Source organism: Arvicola amphibius, chromosome 3 (genome assembly GCF_903992535.2).
Source record: "Arvicola amphibius chromosome 3, mArvAmp1.2, whole genome shotgun sequence".
In the NCBI taxonomy this organism is placed as follows: domain Eukaryota; kingdom Metazoa; phylum Chordata; class Mammalia; order Rodentia; family Cricetidae; genus Arvicola; species Arvicola amphibius.
Window position 1 is genome coordinate 184,082,579 of NC_052049.1, and position 22,264 is coordinate 184,104,842.

General features: G+C 50.2%; 1 protein-coding gene across 1 annotated transcript in view; it reads left to right on the forward strand.

Moving 5' to 3' along the window:
• Positions 1-633: 633 nt before the first annotated feature.
• Itga9 (integrin subunit alpha 9) overlaps positions 634-22,264 on the forward strand; it is a 299,897-nt gene continuing 278,266 nt past the window's right edge. The window contains 3 exon segments of the mRNA XM_038323365.1: positions 634-1,033; positions 18,780-18,907; positions 20,686-20,792. Of these exon segments, the coding sequence (XP_038179293.1) occupies positions 846-1,033; positions 18,780-18,907; positions 20,686-20,792 (423 nt within the window). The 5' untranslated portion in view covers positions 634-845.

The window sequence follows — 22,264 nt, forward strand, 5'->3', positions numbered from 1 at the left end:
ACGTGTATATAATTTTGTTGCAAGATCTGGCTGCAACGTTGCGTGTCTGACAAGTTGGAAAGCACTGGCCAGGTCAGGGAGTATGGAAGGACAGAACTCTTTCTTCCCTTTCACAGGACGGATTCTTTTTTTTTTTTTTTTTCTGAGACAGGGTTTCTATGTGGCTTTGGAGCCTGTCCTGGAACTAGCTCTTGTAGACCAGGCTGGTCTCGAACTCACAGAGATCCGCCTGCCTCTGCCTGCCTCTGCCTCCCGAGTGCTGGGATTAAAGGCGTGCGCCACCACTGCCCGGCACACAGGACAGATTCTTACTAACACCAACGGGTTCAAGATCTTGAGTGTTTGCCTCTGAAAAAAAGAGCTTCCAGATGGGCAGGACCAGACTATTCCCCCATCCTTCACTTAGGTGACTTTGGGTCTTAGTGTGAGGCTCAAGGGTAACACAAAAGAAGAGCGCTGGGACCTTGGAGAGGATGGAGTTCACTGGGGTCCAGCGCCTGCTCCAGTACCGGATCCAGCCGGTGTTCGTGGCGTCACGTCCAGCAGGGGGCGCTGCGGGCCTGTCCCGCCCGGGCCTCCCGGGCCGCCCACCCCGCGGGCGCGCCTCTTCGCAGTCCAGCGCCGCCAGGGCCCGAGACCCACTCCTTCTGAGCCCTCAGACCTCTCCACCGGTTTCAAGAGGACGCGGCCCGTTGGCGGCCACCCCTGGCCTCAGTCCGGCTCGCAGTGCAGCGCATCACCGCGTCCCGGGCTCCGACTTGGAGCGCACGGCTCGCGCCCCGGGCAACAGCGTGTCCCGGGAGCCCCGACTGTGGGGCAGGACGCAGGGCGGCGGCTTGCTGGGGATGGGCGGCCCGGCTGCGGCGTGGACGGGCGCCGGGGGGCTCCGAGCGCTGCTGCTGGCGCTGGTGGCCGCGGGGGTCCCGGCCGGCGCCTACAACCTCGACGCGCAGCGCCCGGTGCGCTTCCAGGGCCCTGCGGGTTCCTTCTTCGGCTACGCGGTGCTGGAGCACTTCCACGACAACACGCGCTGGTGAGTGTCTCCGCGGCTCCTCAACCCCAGTGGCCACCCCGCAGTCCCGCAAGACGGCAGCCGCCTTTCCGGCTTCTTCCACGCCGCCTCCCGTGGGGCCGATTTAAATGTCTGGCGGCCACGCTGACATCCTGGCCTGCTTCAGGAGATCGGGGCGGGGGCTGGGGGTGTCCCTGGGGTCCCTGCTCTCCCGGTGCTATCAGGCGCGGCTTCGCTCTCGCCAAGGCAAAGTTATTTGGGCTGTATGCCCTCGAGGGACCGCCGCTGGCTAGCCAACCGCCCCGGATCCTCCCCACACCGCCCCAAGGGCCCCCAGGAGGCCGGACTGCTCTCGGGGATCACTCCATGTCCTTCTAGAGCAGTTGCATGCGCAGGAAACAGAGAGATGTGTTTGGAATGGGTCTTGGGGAACACGGGGATCTTCAGGCCAGGTACCGGGGAGGGGGGGGGGAGGCCCACAAAGTCCCGAAAGAATCTGGGATGCAGGGAAGGAAGGCAGGGAAGCCCCCCAAGGGGGCTGTGCAGCTGGTGGTTAGCACGGAGCTCATCTTCCACGTGCCACCCCAATCTGGCGACAGGATTTAAGAGGATGAAGTTTTGTTTGGATCAGGGGTTCAGTTGCTGACAAGACGAGATGGGTGGGCCTGCAAAAAAGAATAAGTCTCTCCTTCATTAAGCATCATTAGCGAAGTCAACTGACCCCATAGCAGGAGTGCTTAGGGGACGGGTACCCGCCTAGCCCACTTCCTTGGAATAAAGCAGCCGCGCCACGCCCACCTCTTCTTTGCAGTGAGAGTCCAGTTGTTGGTAGCTCCCAACCTCGTTTTAGATGATGTGTTACTTTGGGCCCAGGTGACAGCTAGTTTGAGTTGATGGTGTTATCCAGTGTGAGCGAGCATCCTTAGAGGCAGCATGCTCTGGGCATGTAATACATCGGGAAACTACTCAGAGCTGGACACGGCTGAAGGAAATGAGGGCTTTTGGATGGGGGTGAAGGGCCTCCCTCGCCCCCTACCTGGGGGTCCTCCAGAACCCTAGGGAAAGGAAACTTTGGGACTGGCCTTATTAACAGTCGTGAACTTACTTAGGAGAGCAGCCTCCAAGAGAACCAGTTTTTAAAGTCTGTGTGTGTAGCTCTCATCTACATCCCTTCCTGACATTCATTCTAGTTACCAGCCTCCCCTGCTTCCTGCATTTGCCAAACCCTTCCTTTGCAAACGTCGGGCAGAACATTTTCCTATGTGCGGCAGACTCCAGGTCCACTGTGGGCTTTGGGTTTGGTACAGATTATGGCTGGGTAGAAACGGTTTGTAGAATTCAACCCAGAGCCCCACACAGTGTGGCATTGGCATTAAGCATATGGAAGGAACTGTCAAAAATAGAAGGGTTGTTCTGGGTAGGGGGCTGCTAAGGAAAGCAGTGGGAGCCAGGGCTTGTGTGGAAACTGTGGGTTTGGACTTGACTGTCCCCTGCAAAGATCCTAGGGTTCCAGGGAGAGGGACCAGGCTCCTGTCGCCTGGTCACAGCCTCTCCAGCTGGAGCAACCAGATAAGAGTAGATCCCCCAGAGACAAGGTGTTGCTCTTGATTTGATTTTCAAAGAGGTTGTGAATAGATCTCCCGGGAAAGGTGGTTGGCTTGATGCTGAGCGCCCAGTCTGCATTGTAGGTGGCAATCCTGGGGCTTGACCTTGCTTGTCAGGAGAGGGTCAGGCATCTCTGTGGGGACAAGCAGCTGTCCTGCTGAGCTCAGACATGTCCCCTCCTGCCCAGCCACTCCCTGCACTAGAGTGCTGGTCTCTCCATTTTCAGCGGCCCTCTGAATTTTACTATAAAAATCTCTTTGAAGCAGTTTGCCCTCTCAGCACAATGCCCTATTTTTATTTATTTAAAAAGTCTTTTCTTACCTTCTCTTGGTGCTTCTCAAAAGCTTTTCTCCTTGTGTTTTTCTTCTTTCCTCGCCTTCTCCCCAACATTTTTGTCTTGGCCCTCAAATACAGCGTCTTCTGATGCTGCTCCCTGCTCGGAGGCATGTGGACTTGTAAGCAGGAGATACTTCCATTTCCTCTCTCCTCCTTTTTTTCTAGAGCTAGATCTGCTAAGGTTAATGGAACTTCAGACAACGACTTACACCAGCCTCTATGGCAGCCCCGTGTTTACTTTTATTCCTATACTTTTAGAATAATCTTAAAGCTGGTCGCTGTAAATCCGTAGGAGTTCAGTCTTGTGAAATATGCATCTTCCCCAAATCTTTGCCCTAACTCTCAACTCTGGGGTTGGTTGATTGACTTGGCGACTGATTCTAAGTCTCTGAGTATTGGACAGCCCCTGAGTCCATTGTCCTTTCCACCCATCAGGTCGTTCCCAATTGTTTAAAATTGTAACAGCATGCATGTGTAAGCATTCTCACAATGACATACTGTGGACATTCTTAATTATTTCCTCCCAATCAATTCCTGGAATCAGAATTCCTGGGTCAGCAAGCATGAATAGTTGTACACTATTCTGTATTGTATCAAAAAAGTTCCCATGAAACGGGAAACTCCCGGGGCATTCAGGTCCTGGAGTTTGGTAGCTGTTTAGTCTGGTGCAGTGGGAGAGCAGAGAAAATCACATAGAGTAACTTAGAAAGTTCACAGTCAGAAGGTGAGTAAAGGAAGGGGTAGGCAGTGGCACACGCCTTTAATCCCAGCCCTCGGGAGGCAGAGGCAGGCGGATCTCTGTGAGTTTGAGGTCAGCCTGGTCTGCAGAGCGAGTTCCAGGACAGGCTCCCGAGCTACGGAAAAGATAACTGATGTTAAGTAAATCTGGGTGTGAATCATTCTTTATCTTCTTAGTCCTTATGGGATTTGAGACATTTGTTTCATGCTATTGAGCTCCCTCTTTCCCAGGTGAAAGGATGTGTTGTGTTGTAGACAGGGCAGAGAACATGCTAGAGTGGACAGGGAGAGCCCAGACACCTGGTGGTAGAGCCAGGGGGTCCAGGCTGTGCTATAGCACAATGGCTGTTACTGTAGCAGATGCCTGAGATAGTAATCTTACACAGAGAAATGATTCCTTTTGGCTCACAGTATAGACTTTGACTCATATCCATGGCTGTTGGCCCTGCTGCTTTTAGCTCTGTGGTGGCTGCGTGAACCCTGGGGGTTGTAGATGCAGGGGCAAACATAGAGGAGGAAGGGACTGGCTGCCTCGTCAAGAGTAGATCCCTAAAATTTCCCATAGATCTAACTCCAGAACGGTTTACCGCCTCTAATAATGACCAGCTGGGTCCAAGCCAGATCTGTAGCCTGTTTTTGTTTTGTTTGGTTTGGTTTGTTTTTTCGAGACAGGGTTTCTCTGTATAACGACCCTGGCTGTCCTGGAACTAGCTCTTGTAGTCCAGGCTGGCCTCGAGCTCACAGAGATCTGCCTACCTCTGCCTCCTGAGTGCTGGGATTAAAGGCGTGTGCCACCACCGCCCAGCTTATGCAGCCTGTTTTACAAGGCCCCCAGTTGGGTGTGTACCGCAGAGCTTGTGAAGAACCCCCACAGGGAGCTGTCAGCTCTTGGGTCTATGACTGAGTTCTTTATGAACCCGATATGTTTCTTCTTGGGGGAGGTCAATGCCTGTGGAAAGAACAGGGGTGACCTTGCCTTTCAGAATCCCTGTGTGGAGTCTGGTCCCTGTCATCATATTCTACCCAGGACACAGCCAAACGCAGCTTTGTTCAAAGCACTTATATGACAGACCTTTGTCACCATACCTTGGATGGCAAGAGCTGTCCCCGTGGCGGATGGACCATACAAACCCGATGACATTTGTATCAGTTTTGATGCAGACATGAAAGTGGCTGAGTGTTCTTCTTTCTCTGATGACACCCAGAGAGCGTCTGCACACTCAGAACTCTCTTGTCCCCACCCTCGCCAACCCTGCTTCTTCTGGCACCCTTTGAGCAACAGAAGTAGGTGCCAGGGAACAAAGACAAAGCCAATTTCTGTCCCTCTCCCTAGCAGTATTTCTCAGCTGCACAGCTGACAACTGTAACACTCTGTGATAAAAATAAATGGAGCCTGGTCCCCCTCCTCCCGTCCCTGCCCCGTGCTCTAGAGTCCAAAGTGGTTGGGTGCGCTGGCTTCCTCTCCGACGACGCACTTCCTGCTTCTCCTGGGACTGTTGTATTCAGTCACTGAACAGAGCACTTGGAAGTGGCAGTCTGGCCCGAGCATCACTGAGAAAGGAGTCAGGGCAGATCCAAGGTTCTATTTGCATTTAGAGCTGAGAACCCAAAGTTCTGACGGGCTGCCCGGTACTGTTGACACCTGCTGGCGGCACTGTGATGTAGATACAAACGAACTAAAACAAAATTAAGAACTCAGTTTCACAGTCACGCATGAGTGGCCACATGGCTAGTGGCCATGTCTGGGACAGCCCAAATAGGGAAATGCTCATCACGCCCACAAGGCCCTACTGACTAGTCTTAAAGAGCAAGGCAAGAAACAAAGGAGACCCAAGGAACGACAAAAAGTCGATCCTTAGCATGTTTAACTATTAAACCCTCCGCAAGGTGTTTACATGGAAAACTTGTGGAGCGTGGAAGGGGTGAGCTATCTTTTCGTCTGTAGAACGCTGATTTCACCTGTTTTGTGCTAATGGAAACTTCACCACTGTTCCAGGGCTCTCACCTTGTGCCTCATGCAAAGTATCAGCTGCACCACAGGCTCCAGATGAAGGGAGGCAGATATGGGATGTTTGCTCAGAGGGAGGAGGGAGAGATTCCTAAGGAGGTGAAGGATTTGGAAAGAGGGCCTTGGGATTTGGGGCTCTGCTCCCCAACCCCATCTGTCCTTGTCAATCTCTGTGAGGAAACATCAGAAGTGATACAAGCCTTGCCATCTCACGAGCTCCCTAATCAATGTCAGCTCAGTGAACCCCTCTGCTCAGCTCTGAGCTCCCAAGGGACAGCATTCAACCACTTCCTCAGAGGCATTTCTGGACAGCCATACTCAGACCAGGCCTCCCTGGTCTTGCAGAATGTGTTTTCTCAATCTCCTGGGAGGGGGTGTGAAAAGCACGCGCATGCGGTCTCTGTTCTAAGGGGAACCAGAGAGTGTCTTCTGGAGGGTTTCCCTGAAGGCCCTGAGAGCAGGCAGGGTGCTGTTTCTCCAGCTGGTGCTGAATCACCTTCTTGCCCAAGGGAGAACCTTCCAGGGCCAGAAGACAGACTGAGTGTGAGAGCGTGAAGGGCTGTCCCCAGCCAACTCCTGTCCCCTGTGATGTGTGTCTGTTCAGAAACGAGCCCCTTCTGATAACGTGTGGAAAGCCCTGTGTTCATGTTTATTTAAAGCAGGAACAGTGTTCTCAGAGATTGTTTACCTCCAACGGAGTTGACTGTAACTTTAAAAATCGGAATGAATTCCACCAGAGAGTGTTGCTGGGTAAGGCTGACAGGCCAGCCGTATTCACAGGCATAACTGAATTTGGCTAAATGTGTATATGTTTGTGTGTGCTCATGCACATGTATAAGCATGAATGAGGCCAGAGGACAACCTGAGCTGCCATTCTTCAGACTCGGCCCCCTTTGCTTTTTGTGGGCTGCGTCTCTCAAGGGGCTTAGAATGGCCAACCGGCCAGCTCCAGGAATCCCAGAGTCATGATTATAAAGAAGCATATGTCACCACACCTGGCTTTGTAGTGTGGGTTCTTGGGGCTGAAGTCAGGTCGTCAGGGTCGGAAGGCAAACCCTGCCAACTCCTGCTGCTCCCCAGCCCAATCAGCTGAGTCTCCCTCCACTGCAGACAGCCATGAACAGCCTGGAGACTTAGACATGGCAACGGGCTTTGGAAATGACCTGGAAGCAGGGTCCACATTATTTTGCCACCAGCTGGCTCTCGGGGTCTCTTTCTGATGTCAGAGGGCTCAGGAGAGGGACATTGAAAGCACAGAGCGCTCCCTAACTTTGAACCACTGAGGTCTAGGAACTGTAGCTCTTTTTAAGCAAGTGGATTTGTCTGACAACCAAGGCAGAGCAAACTGTTTCAATTGCCACCTTCAGTTGTTACCAGAAGAAGTCGTGAGAGCAAAACTGAGTGGAGTCGGAAAGGGCTTGCTTGGTCTCCAAGCTCTGCTGATTTGGGGAGACAAAGGAACTTGTGTTGTGTGTTGAGTTTAGCAACATTGGCTACAGCAACAGGTGGAGGGTGCGGCTCCTGGGTAGCCCGCAAGGCGTCAGGGGTGAGAGCAGATGGAGAGAGTAAGTTTTGTGCTTTTTTTTGCATCCCTGTGTCCGGGGCTCATCTTCCTGTATGTATTGTCGGCCTTGGGGGAAGCCGCTTGCTCTCCAGATGGGGAGCTTCCTCATTCACTGGTGGGAGCTGGAGGACCCAGAATGGATGTTGATGTGGAAAGAAGGAAAGAGGCTATGTGAACACTCATCTTAATGCCAGAAAGACTTAGTGTGACAGCAGGACCCTTAATCAAAGACCTATGAATTGTGGGTCCTAGAGTTTTCAGTGTCCTGCAGAGCTGGGGGCAGGCAAAGCCTGCTCGGGTCACAGGAGCTCTGGATCTCACCCCAGACCCAACACAAATATTGGAAGTAAGTTGTTATACTGGTCATGTTTTAATTAATCTATTTAATAAAACTCCTGGCAGAAAACACAAGGGGGAGAAAAGATTTCTTTGGCTCATGGTTTCCGAGAGTTAACTGGGTCCGTGATTACTTGACCAATGCACATGGGGAGAGCATTATGGTGATGGGGGTGTGTGTGGCTGAGGTACTTTTTAAAATATTATATAGGGGTGATTTGCTTCCCTGGATTGCACAATAGGGTGGGTTGAAGCATGCTTAATAAAAACTCAGAGACAGAATTTGGGGTTCAACCTGAAGGTTAAGAAAAGTAAACAGCCAGCCACTGGCTCTTACCTCAACCTCAGTCAGAAATAATGATCCTGGCTCCAGGAATCTCAGAATGAGACTGAGACTGAGAGCTGTCTCTCCCATTTTATAATCCTCTCTAGTTCTGGGATTAAGGGTGTGTACCACTACTGCCTGGGTTTCTATAGCAATCTAGTGTGGCTACTGAGTTTAAAGGTGTGCATCACTGTGTCTACTGGGATTAAAGGTGTGTGTCATTACTGCCTGGTCTGTAAGACTGGCCAGTGTGGCTGCTTTTCTTTTCTGATCTTCAGGCAAGCTTTATTTATTCAAATACACATGAAATGCCACTACAGTGAGCAGCCCAACGATGGCTGTCTGCATGGAAGAGAGCCTGAGACTTGTTAGCTGTCTAGTCCGAGAAGTGAGATACCTCATGAGGCCCAGACTCAAGCTGATGACCCAAAAGTTTCTCTTAGAGTCAGATGCATGTCTTCCCCTTCACTGAGCAAGGCTGCAGAAGCTGGGCTCTGATGTCAGTGGAAGAGGATGCAGCAGCAGGATAGACATTTACTAGTGGGAATGGAAGCAGGGCAGGCAAGCAGCCCAGAGGAACGTTCTTCCCCTCACAGTGGAAGGAAGTACAGCAGGAAGCACAGAGGTACCAGAACGTGATGTGTTCTCCAAAGACACACCGTCCAGAGAGGGACCTGAGTCATCCAATGAGACCCTGACTCCTGCCCTTCCACTCCCAATGATGCCACTAAAGGTGTGAAGGGACGCACCCATCCATCAAGTCAGAGCTCTCGAGATGTAGCCATCTCTGGGAACATCATCACAAACACCCTCAGAGCATGCTTTGCTAATCTAGGCGTGTCCCATTCCAATTAAGATTAACCATGGGGCTGAGTAGCTCCGTCGGCACACTGCCACACATGCACGAGGATCTGAGTCCCGTTAAAAATGGGATACAGTGCCATGAGATTGTCATGGTGGGTGGGTTCCAGGCCAGTGAGAAAAACCATCTCAAATGAAGGTGCACAGTGCCCGAGAAATGAACGAATCCAAGTTTGTCATCTGGCCTTTACACACCTCTGAACACATACACGTACACACATGAGCATATACCCAACCATTCCATATACCTGTGATTCCAAGGGGAGCTGAAAGGGTGAGAATCTTATATTTTTACCATTTTATAGATGCCGGGATGTGAAAGCCTTGCCCCATTTTTCTTGGAGAAGGAAATGAATGCAGGAAAACAACAGGAGGACGCAGAGACTCTGAAGTTGATCCCCCAGAGGCCTAAGCTTGCGGTGCTGTTACCAGACATGTGGTCACAGTCCGTGCCCCAAGCTGGGCTCAGCCACCCATTCTCCATTAGCCATTAAAACAGCCAAAGGGGTAGTGAAAGGCAGAACATTTCTTCAATGTGACCACATCAGGGAGGGTGGCGGGGATCAATGCCCCCTCTTGAAGTGAGGTAACGATTTAAACAGAGGACAGAGTTATGTTTGTCTAGGCAGTCCCAGGCAAGATATGTTCCTACCTATCACTGTTTGGGACTCCAGGAAGATGGGTCCCCAAGTTGTCAACACTGTGTTGTCAACACTTTCCTAGTGAGATTTTCCCCCTCTGGCTAGATCATACTTTAGCATTTTTTCTTCTTCCAGCATGAGATTCCTGGGGGAATTCCAGTTTCTGGGGGGGTCTATTGTTTTAAGAGTCCATTAGCTGAAGTGTAGAGTACAAACATCACTTAGAATATCCTCATCCCTGCCAGGCAGTTTCCTTTGGACTCCAATGTGAACTTGATATTCTCATCTGTGAGGAGACCACGGCCCTTGGTCATGAGTCCTCCTCTACCTGACTCCCTTGGTGTCTGTTAAGCAGAGGCCTCTGAGGTTCCTTCATCCCAGCATGACCCATGCCACTCCACACTCTCCTCCCCCAGATGGACTAGAACTCTCTCTGCTTCTCTCTCGGATGCCTCTTCTTCCCTTTGTTACCTCCAAGCTATGGTTCAGTTTTTTACCATCCTTTGATGGCTACTTCCGTGTGCCAGAGGCACCATGTGCATTGTTAGCCTGATGCAGCGGAGGCTACCAGAGGGGTTAATTCACCTGTCTGTAGTCAGAGGTTGCTCGTTCGTTTCCCAGCCACTCAGACCCAAAATAACCACATAGAAACTGTATTAATTAAAACTCTGCTTGGCCTATTAGCTTATGCATATTTTTAGCTAGCTCTTATATCTTAAATTAACCCATCTCTATTAATCTGTGCATCACCAAGAGGTTGTGGCCTACCGGCAAGGTTCCAATGGTTCCTTTGGGCGTCTTTCTCCTTCAGTGGCTACATGGCATTTCTCTGACCCCACCTACTCTATATATCTCTGAGTAAAGCCACCTGGCTTTACTCTGCTAAGCCATTGGCTGAAACAGTTTTATTCATACAGAAGGACACCTCACATCACCTGTCCAAAATTATCCAGCAAGTACGTGGGTAGGGTTGTCATTTGAATCCAGGTCAGTCTAAGTTAATGCTAATCCAACTATTTTGTGGATCAGCATACTGCCCACTTTCCCTTTACCCTGATCAAACCCTGTTCAAGGAAGTAATTTCCCAAGGAAGAAAGAGATGGCCCAATACCTCATTCAGGAGCATTTCTGTGAATCTTTGGCCTTACAAATGAAAAACTCCAATCCACTCACCCTGTGGTGTAGGGTCCCTAAACACTTTGACATCTGCTGTTTCCCTTTGGGGTCCATCATGTTGCTGTGCTGGAAGGGAGCCCTGAAATGTCTCTATTCTAGAGATAAGAAAAGAGAAGGTGAGGGCACCTGCCCAAAGTCATGTGGCTGGAGGAAACTGCCTAGGTCCCCGGACAGTGAAGTAGTTATATTTCTAGTTACTGTAACCAAGTACCTGACAAGGAGAGCGTATTGGTTTTAGTTCATAGTTTAAAGGTGTACTGTCCATCATGGTGGGGAAGGCCTGTCTGCAGGAGCTCCAAGTGGCCGGTCATGTTGTGTCCACGGTAGGGAAGCAGAGAGATGAATACCAGCACTCAGTTCACCTTGAATTTCAGTCTTTACCTTAGTCTATCTTGGTGCTGATCACTCTAAATCTAGCCAAGTCCATCACAATGAACTTTAGGCAAACCGTTCGGGTCTTTCCAACAATGACTGTGCCTCTCACAGGTCAGAGCCCTCAGTCACAGGTCTGTAGTCCTGGCTGTGGAGGAGAGTCCTCTGGAGGAAGCAAGCAGAGCCGTTGAGATCCTTCTCAGCAGCTGGTCAGAATGACTGGAACAGACTCAGCAGCAGATAGATGAGTGTCAGTTACTACAGCCCAATTCCCTTAAAAATATAAACTGTTCTTTCTAATGACCCTTAAACTCAGTGGTTGTCACCAACCTTCATTCTGAATCTCAGGATTCCATGACTATCAGATTAGGCTGGGATCAGCAAGGGTTCTATCCTGAGCCTGGCTCTCCCAGGACTCAGTAGTCAATCTCTGTGAGGGGTGGTTGGCCAGTGGCGCAGGACTGGCTTCCACTGGGAGGCTCATCTCTGTTCTCTGTGTCTTTCATTTTCTAGCAGGCTAGCCTGGGCTGGGCACAAGGGGCTGAGCAGGGTGCCAGGAAGAGCCAGTAGAAGTACACACGAGTCTGGGAGTCAGCCCTTCATCTTACTTCAAATCCTATTGGCTAATGCAAGTTTCAGAGAGGAGGAAGCAGAGATCGCCTCTCAGTGCAAGGAGCTGGAGGGAGGATTCCATTGAACGGGACAGGGTACAGGAAGGGTGGAAGACAGTAGCTGCTTCCCTAATGGGACTGGTGGTGAAATCACCCTCACCATCCCTGGGTTTCTGTGATGTCAGCGGAAAGCCTGAATAAGTGCCTGCCTAGCATAGCAAAAAATAGAGTTGAGTTCTAAGGACCCGGGAGATCCTGGGGTGCTGCCAAGAGTTGGAGCTGGGACAAGTGAGGTGTCAGTGTTTGCCCACTCCTACTTGGTATCGAAGCGCTTCTCTGAGTAGCTACTTTGTCCCAGGTACTGTGCTGGGTGCCTTAGAACATTCTCTTAGTCAAACCTCACATGAATCCTTTGTGGGTATATTTTTACCCCTCCCCATTTGATAGCAGAGGAAACTGAGGCTCAGAGTGTTCAGTAAACAGAGTGCAGGTCGTGCAGCTTGATGGAGGGAGGATACGGCCTGTAAATCTTGTACTGGGCACAATGCTTAGATGCAGACAGAAAGCTAGGGACACCGCACAGGTGGTAGAGTGCTTGTGCCAAATTCAGCACTGCATCGCACCAGGCTTGGCAGAGCATACCTGTAATCTCACCATTCAGAGGACAGGGGCACAAGGATCAGGAGTTCAAGGTCATCCTTGGCTTGATAGTAAATTCAAGACCAGGCTGATGCACAAAAGACTCTCTCTCCAAAAGTGGAGGGGTTTGTGAGATGATTTAACCCATAAAGTACTTGCTATACAGTTATGACAACCTGGATTTGACTCCTAACACTTATATAAAAAGCAGGCCAATGTGGCACGTGCCTGGAACCCAGGGTTGAGGAGCCAGAGACACGAGGATTGCTGTGGCTTATTGGTCATTCTAGATAAAGCACTGATCTCTTGGTTCGGTGAGGGAGCCTGTCTCAAAAAATAAGATGGAATAGAGGGTACCCCCTGACCTTGACCTCTGATATATACATGCTACTCACACATGTGCATGCATACCTACACATAGATACACAAAAATGAACACACACATATGTATGCTTAATTCCACACACAGACACACCACCTGTACTTGTGAACACAGGCATATCATCATGCACACACATGAGACACTGGCCATCTCCAGGAAGCAGTTGTGCCTCTACCTAGTTCCTGCTACCTGCTCTCCAAGGAACTGACCTGCAGATGTGAGAGGAGAGTTCAGGGGAAGGTGGGGCTGCGATGGAGCCTTTGCAGGCAGTTTGACCTGGCAGAGGAGAGCTGAGAACGCACATCCACTAGAGACGTGGGAGACACTGAAGCCGGTGCTCGTGTGTCCATCCTTTAGACATTGTGGTGTGACATTGTCACCTGCAAAGTACACACACACACTTAAAATGGCACAACTGACCACACACACACACACACACACACACACACGCACACACTCCAGTCTTGTAAGTGGTGTTGTGGAGATGGCTCAGTGGGTTAAAGAGCTCACTGTGCAAGCATGAGGCCCTGTTCGGTCCCCAGAAGCCTCATAAAGAGGTAGTCCTGGTGTCTGTACTTGTAATCCCAGCACTGGAGTGGGGGTGGGGATGTGTGGATCCTGGGGGCATACTAGTCAGCCAGTCTTGACGAACTGTTGAGCTTCAGGTCAGTAAGAGACGGAGAACAATTAAGGAAGACACCCAAAGTCAACCTCCAGTCTCCGCAGGCACACACACTCAAGTGCATGTGCACACACACAAATCTCAACCTATTTTAACTAAGCGTTTGATTTTTGTATTGGGCCTCATAGCTGTGTTGGGGAGCATGTGACTGCCTATGAGGGAACAGTGAAGAGACTGGAGAAAGAGTGGCCCCGGATACGGATGCTGGCCTCAGAGCCCACCACTGTCGGGCACAGCAGTGTAACCCAGCCTCACAGAGTGGAATACACGCAAGAAACTGCCTGGCTGGATTTACTTTCATCGGGAACCAGGCTCATGTAATCCTAGCTGTTGCTGGTAGATAAATAGACGGGTGTATGTTTCCAAAGAGGTTTATGAGCTAATTACTAGGGAGGGGGACCTTTGGTTAGCAACATGCTGGCAATGTCAATGTTTTAGAAAACCAAATTGGTGGCTAAAGTTTTACCTCTTCTGTCCTGTGAGCTTGCGGGGAATAGAAAGGCTTTTTTTTTTTTTTTTTTAATGTACCACACCCCAGTCTTGAAGTGACAGGCTCCAGAGCCAGGTTCTAACCTCAGAGTGCCCACAAAGCCTCCTTTGGACTTTCTTGGGCACAGTCACACACATGAATAGCTGGCAACAGAGGGGCATTGGGCACCTGCTGGCTTCTTTTCCTCCTTCCTGGCTCACATGGTCTGAGCACGAGGAGGCTTGGGTGACACGCTGCCGTGGGAGCACCTGATAGGCAGGCAGTTAGGGTCTGGGACAAGTGTCAGGGCAGCCCTGGTCAGCTGCTTCTCCATCTGTGAAATGGGGATAATGTTAGCAGCTCCCATAGGTGCTCCCGTAGGACCACGCTTGAAGGAGCAAGCAGAGGAGGGACACAGCTTGATGTCTATTTGATGGACTCTGTGGCTGGAGATGCCTAGGTCCTTCAATAGGGTACCCATACAGAGAAAAGATATGGTCTTCCCTAGGGGACCAGTGGAGATGTGAGGATGTTTGAAGTAGTTTGGAAGATGACTTTGTAGCCAAAGAAAGACAAAGTAGACAAAGAAAGAAAAAGTGGGTAGCATCCTGTCAGTGTATCCTGAACTCAGAGTGCTTGTAATCTGTCTCTCAGAATCAGGTTGGCCAGCAGCCAGCTGAGCTTCAGACAGGCCACACTCTGGGGCTGGCGTGCTGCATCCGTCTTGCTGGACTGTGGCCTAAGTAAAGAGCTAGCCCTAGGCTGCCAAGGAAGCCACAATGTTTGTTAAACACAGAGGCATTTGTATGCCACCGTGTGTGTGTGTGTGTGTGTGTGTGTGTGTGTGTGAGAGAGAGAGAGAGAGAGAGAGAGAGAGAGAGAGGCACGTGTGTATACCCTGTGAGCCTGCTTTAGCTCATGTCACAGGGTCTGAGGAAACCTTTCTTGTTGGGGCTGCTGAAGTATGAACCATAAGGATGCTAGCAGGGTTTGCATCAGCAGCTGTGGCTAGAACCACAGAGTACTTTAGGCTTGGAAAAGCATTTGAATCCATCAGGTTCCTTCTCTGCTTTAGATTCTGGCAAACGTTTTGTCTCAAGTCTTGACTTTAGGATGGAAGAAGCAAGTACCTGGGAATTCTGCTCTCCAGGCGTCTTCCGGCCTGGCTAACCTAGGAATGGTCTGGAAGTGGCGGTGCCAGATGGCAGTTCTAGGATTGTGGTAATAACGTTTGGGACACGGTGGACCCATAGCCTGCTGCTTCCTGTAGTCACTTCCTGTAGCCACTTTCTGACTCCGCTGGGCGATGGATTTTCCTCTCTTCTTTTTGACTGTGACTTCAGAGTTGCTCATTCTTCGAGAATTCTTCTTCTTCTTCTTCTTCTTCTTCTTCTTCTTCTTCTTCTTCTTCTTCTTCTTCTTCTTCTTCTTCTTCTTCTTCTTCTTCTTCTTCTTCTTCTTCTTCTTCTTTTGAGAATACTGCTTCATAACATTAGATCACACCCACCCCTCACCCCACAGTCCCTACTCCTCCTGGCCCTCTCCTTCCCATGTCCCCTCTCCTTCAACTTCATTCCCTTTTCTTCTTTTTAAATTTTTAAAATTAAATTAGTTGGTTACTTTTGAGGCAGGCTATCTCTATACAACTCTTACTGTGTAGTTAGAGTACACAGTGAAATTCACTGTGTAGACCAGACTGGCTTTGAACTCACAGAGATCCACTCACCTTTGTCTCCCCAGGGCTTGAATTAAAGGCATGTGCCACATTGCCCAGCTCATTTTCTTCCTTAAAAAATTATAACCCACGGGACCCAGTGCTTCTCAGTGCTCAGGGGTCACATCCTTGAAGGAAACTGTTTCTCCGTCTCTGCTCCTCAGCAGTCATCCTGGGCAATAGCTTCTCAGCTAGGAGCTTCTCCCCCATCCGTGCTGGAATCCTGACTGGCTTGATCTCACACAGGTCATGTGCAGGCAGTCACAGGTGCTGTGAGTTCAGGGGTGCAGCGGTTCCGTTGTTTCCAGAAGATACATTCTCCCAGCAGCCCCTCAACTTTACTCTTAAAATCTTAACAGCTCCCTCCATTGGTGTTCCCTGGCCCCTGGGGAGCAGGGGTGTGGTAAAGATGTCAATTGCTCTCTGTGTCTGTCACTAGGACAAACAGAAGTTTCTTCAATGAGAGGCAAAAACTGAACTAATTTGTGCGTGTAAGCACACATGTCTAGAAGGCAGCTGGATGCAATGGTGACTTCTTTATTTTTGGTGTGTGGTGCTGGAGTTGGAACCCAGGGCCTTGGGCAGGCTCTTTACCTCTACGCGACACTCCGGGGCCCTGTTGTAAAATGGGTTATGAATGGCAGTTGTTTGCTGGGCCGATGGGAAACTTGAGTCTGTGGGAGGCTTTGGACCCTGCACTAGGGTTTTCTATCTATCCTCCCTAGCCCCTAGGGCTTGACCTGGCTGACTGCTGATGCTTCAGCCGTTTTCAGTTGTCGATCTGTTAATTCTTTTCACCTGTGAAAACAACTGGCCTTCTAAGGAAGACTTTTCGGCTTCTCATTCCAGTGGCTCAAGCGCAGCCCAGAGGGAAGGGGGTGGAGTGGGGGAACTACCCCTCAGTGTGGCTTTCTTCTCGGGTTTGATTCTGAGTGCCGTTATGGATTCGGATTAGAGCGTCCAAGGACTGGACAAGCCTCTCTTGCATGGCTGAGCCAGGCAGTGAGTCTGTCTTGACTCCTTTAGTCCTTACGGATACAGGGTTTCTGCTAGGGAATACTGCGCTTGAGGCTTATGGAGGGGCAGAGGAGTGTGAACTGTCCCAGTCAAGATCCTGCAGAGACACACGGCAAGGCTGCTGGGGCAGGGGGCCCTCATTGTTGGAGGTTTAGCTCCTCCACACTCAGCAAGATAGCCTTCCAAAAGCAGATGTGCACCTCCCAGGGTTAATCTGGGAAGGCATACTTCCTTGTAGGGATGGGGGTGTCGCTGGGGTCCTCGGGACTCCACCATGTCTGGGGTGGGAGTTAAGACAGAATCTTCATGGCTTCCTGTGGCGCCTGAAATCAGGCCTCCGAGCCAAATTAATGAAAATGCCCGTGAGCCTTTGCTGAAGTCTGCTGAGGGTTTCTGACATCAGCGGCACGATGTGGCAAGCAGCCTTGTTCGCCGATCTCTGCCTCACTAGAGCATCGATAGGGAAGGTACCAGTCATCACGAGGTCTGAGTGGTGGGAAGGCGACTGGATGAAAGAATGAGGCCCCAAGAAGAGAGTGGCTCCAGAGGTTCCTGGAACAGAGCAAGGGGATCCAGGGCCAGCCTTCTTTACCCTCGGGAGACCTGTACTTAGCAGAGAAGCCTGATAGTAGTCTATCCCAAGGGCTGCTGTATCTAAAATCCTGGGATGCTCGGCGCTCTCCTGTTTCCCCACTGCTAGAGACAAGGGCAGCTCCAGTCCTCATTGAGCAGGAGCTTGGATCTGCGGCTCTTTGAGCAGCAATCGGCTCTTGTCTGGTGTCCTCAGACAATGCCTCCTCCAAGTGGCTCACTGTTCAGCACACATTGTGCCCAGCTGTGTTATTTAGTCTTCTGTACTGTAGAACTTTGGGCTTCTACTTTCCTGAAATTATGCTTAATACTCTAGAGCTGGAGAGATGGCCTGGGTGGTAAGGAGCTTGCTGTGCAAGCATGAGGACCGGAGTTCAATCCCCGGTACCCACTTAAAGTCAGCTGTGGTGATTCCTGCTTAGCATTCCCACACTGGGAAGGCAGAGACGGGTGTGACCTTGGGACTCGTGGATTTGTGAATGCCAGGCCAGTAAGAGAGCCTGCTTCCAGACAAAGATCTTACACACACACACACACACACACACACACACACACACACACACACTTAAACGCTAGGGTAGACTTATTTTTTTAACACTTTGAAGTGAACTTAATGTTATATCCCTCTTTGGATTTTACACAAAGCAAGGCCAGACTGATTCCCCTACCCTAGCCTAACCTAGCCTACCCTACCCTATGCTACCCTACCCTATGCTACCCTAGCCTATGCTACCCTAGCCTATGCTACCCTATGCTACCCTAGCCTATGCTACCCTAGCCTACTCTACCCTATGCTACCCTAGCCTATGCTACCCTAGCCTACTCTACCCTATGCTACCCTAGCCTATGCTACCCTAGCCTATGCTACCCTAGCCTACCCTACCCTATGCTACCCTACCCTATGCTACCTACCCTATGCTACCCTAGCCTATGCTACCCTAGCCTACCCTACCCTATGCTACCCTAGCCTATGCTACCCTAGCCTACCCTACCCTATGCTACCCTAGCCTATGCTACCCTAGCCTACCCTACCCTATGCTACCCTAGTCTATGCTACCCTAGCCTACTCTACCCTATGCTACCCTAGCCTATGCTACCCTAGCCTACCCTACCCTATGCTACCCTACCCTATGCTACCCTAGCCTACCCTACCCTATGCTACCCTAGCCTACCCTACCCTATGCTACCCTAGCCTACCCTACCCTATGCTACCCTTCCCTACCCTCTGCTACTCAGACAGAAGCTCATGCAGAGTCTCAGAAGAGTGCTGCTTACTGACTTGTCCCCCATGGCTTGCTCAGCCAGAACTGCCAGCCCAAGGGGATCACCCACAAAGGGCTGGACCCTTACATCAATCACCAATTAATAAAATACCCTATAGACTTGCCTACAGCCCGATCTCATGGAGGCATTTTCTCAACTGAAGAGCCTTCCTCTCTGATGACTCCAGTTTGTGTCAAGTTGACATAAAACTAGCCCAAACACCAAAATCTTCAACTCATTTTTCTACCGGTTTGTGTCTTTTTTTTTTTTTAAGTTGGTGTCTTTACTTAAGTAGCACGTGTGCATGTGTGCACGTGCATGCGTGTGTGCATGCACAGTAAATTAGTATAACTTCCTGATGCATACTCAGATTGCTCACCCACCTCTTTTTCCTCAGTGTGGGTTGTGACAACATGCCATTTCTTTTTGATGTGCAGGGTCCTTGTGGGTGCACCAAAGGCAGATTCCAAGTACAGCCCTTCGGTAAAGTCCCCTGGAGCTGTGTTTAAGTGCCGTGTCCACACCAACCCTGACCGGAGATGCACTGAACTGGACATGGCTCGAGGTGAGTGGACGTCATTATCAGCATAGAAATGGGGTCTATTCCTTCGTCCTTTGTTCTGTTTGTACTTAGGATGACCTCATCCTTCACCTACCTGCCCCCTTCCCCTTTGCTTCCCTGTCTTACAGATGTAATCGAGTCCCTGTTAGTTATTAGGCACTGGGATATGCCCATGAATAAAGCAAATAAGGAACCTGTCATTCTTGGCCTTGTAACCAGTAGCCTGATCAGACATGAAAATAAACAAGTCCAGAGGGAAGGTGTGTGTTAGGGTCAGCTCTCTATGGGCAGTTAGAGGAGGCCTCCTTGGGACCTTTCTGGGTATGGAAGGTGACCAGTCAGTAGGTGGCTGGGCGGTCCAGGAAGTGAAGTCTGCAGGCAGAGCAGCAGCAATGTCACAGGTAGACCAGATGGACTGGTTCTGTTCCAGCTGCACACATAGGGAATGGCTTGCACAGCATTGCGTTGAGGAGTCTGAGATCAGTGAAGGGGCAGGTGGCTCTCCCACCACTCCCAGGCCTCACTTTCCCTGGTGCCCTCTCTCAGCGAGACCTCTTCATCAGCGTGTTTTACACAGAGGACTGTGGAGGTGACCCAGTTGGTCAGTTTTTGCTGTGAAAGTATGTGGTTCTGATGTGGTTGTGTGATCCTGCAACCCCATTGGTGGAGGTGAGAATCCTTTGGGATCACTGGCCAGTCAATGTAACTGTGAGCTCCAAGTTCAGTGAGAGACTTAGCCTCGAAGAATATAGTGGAGAGCAACTGAGGAAGACCCCTGGCATCAACCTCTGGACTTGACATGCATGAACACACAGTTTACTGAATACCCTTAACATGTATGCACATAGACAGACATGTAAACCTACACACATGATCCAACATGTATATACATACCCACAAACACATGAATACACACCCAACATGAATGCACATAGGCATACATTTAAACACACACACATGAATGCAAACCCCAATGTCCACCCCCACACACAAATACACACCCTCAGTATGTACATACACACACAAACATAAATACACATGCCCAACATGTGCGCGCACACACGAAAAATTGTAAACATCCATTAGAGAGCATGAAAATCTGTAGATGGAGCGGCAGGGCTACGTCCCGCCACCCAGCTAGCTTTGCACCCGAAATAATTACACGGAAACTGTATTCATTTAAACACTGCTTGGCCCACTAGTTTCAGCCTCTTATTGGCTAATTCTCACATCTTGACTAACCCATATTTAGAAATCTGGGTAGCACCACGAGGTGGTGGTTTACCAGGAGAGATCTTAACAGGTAGTCTGTCTTGGAGAGGAGAGGCATGGCGACTGTCTGAAGTGTCTGCCTCACTGCCTTCTTCCCAGCATTCTGTTCTGTTTACTCTGTCTACCTAATTTTCTGTCCTATCAAAGGGCCAAGGCAGTTTCTTTATTAACCAATGAAAGTAACACATAGACACTCCTCCATCAAAAAAAAAAAAAAAATCAAAGAAGTGTCCTGATTTTCTTATCAGAAGAAGAGTCTTGTCCATGTGTGATCTGCTCTGTGAAATGCTTGCTACAGTGACCTCTCAGACATGTATGAGACCCTCTTTTCTTCATGGAGGTCTTTGCTATGGAAGAAGAATGGACTGAATTAAACAGCAACATTTGGTCACAAGTTTCTATGGAGTTGACATTTAAGTTACAAAACCTTGAGCCCGCAGGACCACTCTAGGAAAAGCAGCCAGCCACGCCATTCCTCAACCCACCTCTGGCCTCTCTTCTCCCACCAGGGAAAAACCGGGATGAGCCCTGTGGGAAGACCTGCAGGGGAGACCGAGATGAAGAGTGGATGGGGGTGAGCCTGGCCCGGCAGCCCAGAGCAGATGGCCGTGTTCTGGTAAGACCTCTGGGGAGAGGGTGACTTGGGGCAGGGTGGCACCCTAAGAATGAAGGTCTCACTCCATAGGCAAGCTGGTTAGCGCAGAAGCCAGAGCTCAGCTGCTTTGAGGTATGTCCAGGCTGCAGCTTCAGACACATGCACCTGCGTGCAACAGAGGCAGCTGTGTGTGTGGCCCAACACAAAACCGTAAAGTCACTTAAAACATTGTGAGATGCTTTTATGATATTTAAAAGTAACTCAGTTGCGTGGTTCTTATGTGTGAACCTCACTGGTGACAGTCAAAGGCTGACATGCCTAGGATTTGCTTTTGTGTTTTCTTTGGACACACTGGGCTGAGGGTGTCGCTCAGTAGTAGAGTGCTTTCCTAGTATGAACACTGATCAATCCCAGGAGACATTAGGAGAGAGTGGGGGTGGGGACTAGATAGACAGAAGTTTGTAATTTCATTTACTACCTAAGTATTTTTGTGTATGTCTTTAGGTCAAGGTATAATTTACATAAAACACACAAATCTTGAGGGTTCTAGCTTGGGTTTTGGCAGCTGCACATGTTTGAACATCCCAGGAAGTTCTCCGTGTCTTTATCTAGTCAAACCTGCAAATCCCAGAAGCAGCCACTGCCTTGCAAACATTGCTGTTGGTTTTTCTAGAATTTCACGTGAATGAAATTCTACCATGTGTGGAATTCCTGGGACAGGCACAGTGGAGGGAGAGAACTGACTCCCACAAGTTACCCTCCGAAGTATATACACACAGAGACAACAGACTAATGTAATTAAAAAGAACCCCTATGACAGGGCTTGGTTATGAGCCATTTCTCTTTCTTCTTTACACTCTCCTGTTGTGTTGTAAGCTAAGGCACTCACGGATGTACACCTCACAGCTTGGTGATGTTCCCACACATGTACGGTCAGGAATCTCTGTCGCTAACACCCCGAGGGCTCCCTGTGCTCTTTCCTTGGTGGTTGGTGCCACATAGCGGGATCCACTTCAGAGGACCCAGCTTCTGCCATCAGCTTTCCTCGAAGGCTGTAGGAAGATTTGTGTTTTACAAGTTCAAGGTCAAGAAGGGCGTCCAGCTGCTGCATCTCAGGGGTTTCCTTTCGACCACAAGCTGTCAAAGCTGGGGCTTTTGTGGATGTTTGCTCCCAGGGGAAATGTGTTTTCCTCAAGGATATGGGCCAAAACTTCCCAGACCCCTCTGGGGAGCTCTGTTCTCAACCCCACCTCAGCACACTTAAGAACCCCTCCCCCATTGCTGGGTCCTTGGGAGAGGGAAGCAGCTGGATGCTGTCACTAACATTACAGCCCCCCAGCCCCACCCAGACACTACTGTAGGTCTCATTGAACAACCCCCCCATGTCTGCTGGCCTTGGATTCCAGTCCTTTAATCCCTGTCTCAGCAAGCCATGGATGATGGCCAAGCCACCACATTCCTCTAGGCATGGTGGCCTGACCCCACGGGGTGAC